Source organism: Citrus clementina, unplaced genomic scaffold, assembly GCF_000493195.1.
Source record: "Citrus clementina cultivar Clemenules unplaced genomic scaffold, Citrus_clementina_v1.0 scaffold_3, whole genome shotgun sequence".
In the NCBI taxonomy this organism is placed as follows: domain Eukaryota; kingdom Viridiplantae; phylum Streptophyta; class Magnoliopsida; order Sapindales; family Rutaceae; genus Citrus; species Citrus x clementina.
In genome coordinates, this window is record NW_006262339.1 from 39,539,907 (window position 1) to 39,545,407 (window position 5,501).

A 5,501-nucleotide genomic window follows, 5' to 3' on the forward strand; every position below is an offset into this window, starting at 1 on the left:
ATGTGGTGGTCAAGGCTGAAGAGTATAAAGATAGGGACCATAATTGCGGGAGTTGCCAATGTAGCGGTGATGATCCTTGGTGGATTTCTTGTTTATATTGCATTTCCATCTTGTGATGGCCACAAAATTTATCCAATTGTATTTGTTTCAATGGCTGCCGGCATCAAATTCTGTACGATGATTAAAACCGGAATTGTCCAAGAAGAAACTGCCAAAACTGTTGTTGATTCTGCTGTTAATACCATCATTCGCAATGAAAGACGGGTATTTTATTTTACTTTTTCTTATTAATTCTCTCCATTTTTTTTTTCTTGTGATGCTAATGTTGTGGATCTTGATAATTGATAATTTATTTATTCTATTTTAATTCTAAATTCAAATTTTATTTGAGAATGTTATGTACTAAATAAATTTATTGAGCATGATTTCCTCGACAACTTTTTGCTATCGTTATTTGGCTTCCCTTGAGAGTGAGTGTTGGATTAATTGTGCTAGACCCTTGGGTTCTAACTAAAAAATTAAAGAAAAAGATAGAGAATGGTTGATTTATTTATTGATTTTTTTTAATTTGTCAGAAGATTGTTTTTTAATTTGATTGCTTGAATGCAAAAGACATTACGTATTTAGAGGGTTCTAGAGAAATTATAACCTACAAGAAAACAAATTAACAATGGAAATCTTGAATTAAATAGGAAAATAATAACGCTAAAATTAAAGTCCTAATTCTCATGGGATTCTAACAATTGTACATGTTTTGGTGATTTTTATTTTGTGATAAACAGATTTTATTTGGCATGAAATATTACTCATGTATTTCCGAAATCCAGGAATAAAATACAATCACAAAAATAGAATGTGCTGAGGGATGAATGAGAATAAATGGGAAGGAAAAACTAAGGCAGTTTACTTCAAACAAACTCAGAAACTATTAAGTTACAACCTTCCTTATGTAACTCAATTAAAAAAAAAAAATGTTAAGACTCTATGTTAAGACTCTCTTCTATAATTTAAATTAAGGTGACGAACGAAATAAAACTGCTAGAAAACCACTCAGTCAGGCCTATGGGGACACTAAACCTAAATTATACAATGCACTAATGTTACACAATTCTACACACATAAATTTTATAATAATTTGTTGTCTCTTATATATGCATGGACAGATAAGGTACAAAACATGGCTGTGGTGGACCCGGTTTGCAATGGTAATTGCATTTTTTCAACTCGTGAGTGCAACTTACCTTATGTTCAACATGGCAAAATATGTTTCTAACGATAGAGTTCATCCAAGTCGTTGTGCTTTAGGTGAGATAGTTGTTATTATTAATGTTTTTGCCAATTGGTTTCGAGACAAAATTTCCTATTTACCTGTTTTTATATGTTTGATGTATAGAATATAGTTTATAGTTAATACACTTCATAGGCATTTATCACTAATACACTCTAGGCCTCAAATTGGTTGCATGTCATTTTATACTTAACAAAGTTTTTTTTTTATGTTTTGCAAAAAAATAAATAAATAAATTGCAGATTACACTACTTCATCTGCCGTAGTTACTACTTGCAAATCTTTAGTTAATCATATAAGGCTTGTGTAACTTTCACTCTAACCATAGCTATTGAGTATGGATTAGGCCTTAGGATTTTTTTATGGTATCAAAGCCAAACTAACATTACACGTATCTAACAATTGACCAAAGCCTTACATACTTAACCTATTTTATTATTTATCATTTTTAAGCATGAGCGTCTGTATTTTTTAAAATGTGGATTAGGACTTTTACAACATTGTAAATTACTGACGCCAAATTTACATTTTAAAAAATGTGACGCTTGTGCTAGAAAGCGACTTTTAATTAATATCTTAAGTTTAAATCCTTATGAGAAAAAAGGAGTCATATATCCTGGCTAGTCTCCTCACATCTAACAAAAATTTTATTATTTTATGATGCAGGCGTCGCGTCAGACGGTAACGGGTGGATAAGAAAATTATTGGTTTTATTTGTGATTTTTGTTTGCTTTGTAGCACTAGTGCAATGTTTTATAGGATCTGATGTTTTAAGATGGAGATCATTTTATGCAACCCAAGATGATGTGTGGAAAGCTCACTATCATGAAGTATTTGATTATACTATTCGAGAGATCATGTGTTGTTTTGGACGTGTTGAATACTTGTAAGTTTCCTTTTTAAAAAAAAAATTAATGTGCATATAGATCATTAACTTATTAATTTATTACGTCTAGTTTATTATATCTAAATTAACTGATTAATTTATTATATCTAATTGAAACTTTATTATATAATATCTGCAGAACTGTTTCAGAGGAAGATGAAATATACTCGGTTGCAAAGTTATTGGGTGATCTTGTTGCTTATCGTGCATCAGGCACTGGTCATCTGGAACTTTTGGCAGGTTTAGCTTTATTGCAAAAGCATAGCCAGTCCTCATTATCTTATGAAGAATTTCTGGAGGCACCTAAAGAACGGCTTGATGGTGCTGCTACTTTTCATAAATTTGCTGAAGCTGCCTACACAGTATTACTGCCTGACCTTCTTCTTTCTTCTTTTAATATACATATACGTATACGTATACATATACGCACCTTTGCATATTATTAAGCATCCACCTCTTTAAAACTACAAGAATGTAGAAAGCTTCTATGAAACAATAAAGACTAAAGAGGTGAATTTTACTCTATATATATATATATAAGCTTTACATTGGTTAATCTGACAAGAAAATCATACGTGGTGCAGGGTCCATTGCTCGATGTCGGAAGAAATCTTGTCTTATTTCCATGTGCATGGCTTTATAGACAAGGGGTTTTGAGTTTATGGACTCGTAACAGGTTGTTGATCAATTCAAACTGTTGCTCGATGGACGTGTGTCATTATGTGGTTTTGTAGTGATAATATCCTAGATATAAAATTACAAACACATGAAGGACATTTAACGAGATAGTGTTAAAGTATTCAAAAAAACAGATAGTGTTAAAAGATTAGAAATATTATCCCACATTCACTAAGAATAAATCTTTAGCAGAATATAAGACATGGTTATGTAACTCAATGAACTCTAAATTATAGTTTTTTTAACACGAGTTAGACTAGTGGGCTTATGCATAGTATCAAAGTCAACCAGAGCACGTGTAAGCTTCATAACATGTTACCCCATAACAGTAACGAAGCAAAAAGATTAGTGACAGAGGTGTTAAAGACATTAGCCCACACCGAATAAAATGAATCTTGGCTAAGTATTTAAGGCTTAACAATGCTCCATTCAAGAGTTTGAGCATGACTGTTGATTAGGCCGGCGAACCTATACAATTTCTAAGATATTGTTTTCATGAATATAGTATCTATTAATTTTTTTCTCAGGCGGCCCGTACTTGACGGCGATAATTGGTGGCGTGGCCATGCAACAGCTTTTTTAAAGGACGTGAACTTATCCCAAGATGTACTCCGTCGAGGGCGAGTTTGTAAGGTTTGCTTATTGATGATGATGATAATTGTTGTATTATATCCATATGCAAATTACAGTTGATGGAGAGTTTCACTTCTTTACATTCTGTTGATTCTCTTTTTTAGAATGTTTGTTTATTCTTTCTTTTAAATCATTAATTTGGCGTTTCTCTTGCATAATTCCAAATTTTACTTGTGTAATACTTTAATTGCCTACGTACTTTAATTGCCTACGTATGTCTATTTTAAAGGCTCAGTCTTCTCCAACAACATAAAGAATCAATAATTACTTATCGTTTTCCTATTTTGGGGTTTCCTTTCTATGCTGTCTGGTATCGCATTCATGGAGATTTGATCTTCATAAATTCAATGCTGTGCAATATTATCAGTTTTTAGATCAGCGAGTGTCCTTACCAGCTTGTTAAATAATTCTGCTTTTTTCGGCTTCTGTTTTCTGTTTAGTCTTTATCATTAAATTACTTGTCTCTTTTCTAGGAAAGATGCAAAGCTGCATACTTCATTTTGGTTTTACATCATGTAAGATCAATAGTGATTACTATACGAGGAACTGAGACCCCAGAAGACCTCATAACTGATGGTTTAGGCAATGAATGCCTCCTATCCGAAGAAGACTTAGATGGGTTATTAAAGTATGTCTTTCTTTCCTTTCTTAGATATGCCGTGTTAAGGGCTATAGGGTTTTGATTATAGAGTTCAAGAGAGAAGAGTTGAAGAATTTAACAATTAAGAGAGAAATTAACAAGGGTTGGAATTAATTTTATAACTGTTTTGCTTGAAAACATAATGAGAACTTTTTATTTATAGTAGCTCAACACAATCTTAATTTTAATTTAATTCAAACCCTAAATTATAATCCTAATAAGAAAGAAGTTAAAATAAATTATTAGAGTCCTAATATGCCAGCAAGCATGCGTACATAACCGAAGAATAATATAGAGACATAACCCTGACGTAAAACTTACCAAATTACGAAAAAAGACGGGGTCGCTTGCCTCCAAACCTCTTTTTTTTTTTTTTTCTTTTCATTTTTTCCTTTATTATGCCAACTCTGAGGCAGGGCTATATCTCTTATCAGCACTTTACATAACTACTTACAACTGCACCTTTTATTATTGAGATTTAAGGTGCAATTAACAAATTAACCTTTAATGACAAGCCTTTTATTCTTGTTTGCAATAGTGGTAATATTAAACCTTGCATGAAGGAAACTGTGAAATCATCCCTCCCACGTTATGGACATTTCGGTATAAGAGATGCTGCAAGGGAACTTTTCATGCAAGTGGACGGAAATCCTAGAGATGACAGTGAGTACACTGTTAATAATAATGTTAACCTTTCTTAATTTGTTCCTAGAACACTCTTTCATACCTGAATTTGGACTTATTGCTTTGGAAGCAAAAGGGCCAACCAACTGGACTGTTCTTCGAAGATTTCTCAACATCATTTTTTCTCATCAACAATTTAGAATCTTGTTATAAAAATTCTTAATTTTATTGCGATATTAGCAGAAGAAATTTACACAATACGGGATTGGTAAAGGAAATCGAATCCCTACCTCGTTGCAGGTTCTGATTCAACTGGCTTCCTCTCCTCATTGCTTGGAGCTGGAGGTGAGTGTGATGGTTACAATGTGCAAATAGTTGGACATTCTTTGGGAGGCTCCATCGGTACATTATTGGGACTACGAGTATGGCCTCTCTTTTATCTTTTGATGTACGTTTGATTTTCTAATTTTTAATTTGGTGACACTTTAGGACTTCAATTCTTTATACACATAGATGATTAACGATTTTGTTTCCACTGGATAAGCAACAAGGGAGAAACAAAGTTGATTTCCTTGATCCACTTAAGGCACCAGCTTTCATTAGTTATATACAACTCAATCAAATCATGATATTTTGAGATAATATTTATGCACACGGGTTAAACTCACACTCAAAACTTAGCCTAATAGTTGAGGATTGCCACAAACCTATACTATTAGCCCATAAACTAATCTCAGCCATTGTGAGAGATT

The 5,501-nt window shown here is 32.7% G+C and overlaps 1 protein-coding gene across 1 annotated transcript in view; it reads left to right on the top strand.

Moving 5' to 3' along the window:
- The window catches only part of LOC18049879 (sn1-specific diacylglycerol lipase beta), a 9,984-nt gene continuing 4,483 nt past the window's right edge, over window positions 1–5,501 (top strand). Inside the window, exons 1-9 of the mRNA XM_024187517.1 lie at window positions 1–264; window positions 1,164–1,305; window positions 1,955–2,174; window positions 2,314–2,536; window positions 2,759–2,850; window positions 3,380–3,485; window positions 3,959–4,117; window positions 4,689–4,788; window positions 5,050–5,171. Coding sequence (XP_024043285.1) covers window positions 1–264; window positions 1,164–1,305; window positions 1,955–2,174; window positions 2,314–2,536; window positions 2,759–2,850; window positions 3,380–3,485; window positions 3,959–4,117; window positions 4,689–4,788; window positions 5,050–5,171 — 1,428 coding nt within the window. The remainder of the gene's footprint in view (window positions 265–1,163; window positions 1,306–1,954; window positions 2,175–2,313; window positions 2,537–2,758; window positions 2,851–3,379; window positions 3,486–3,958; window positions 4,118–4,688; window positions 4,789–5,049; window positions 5,172–5,501) is intronic.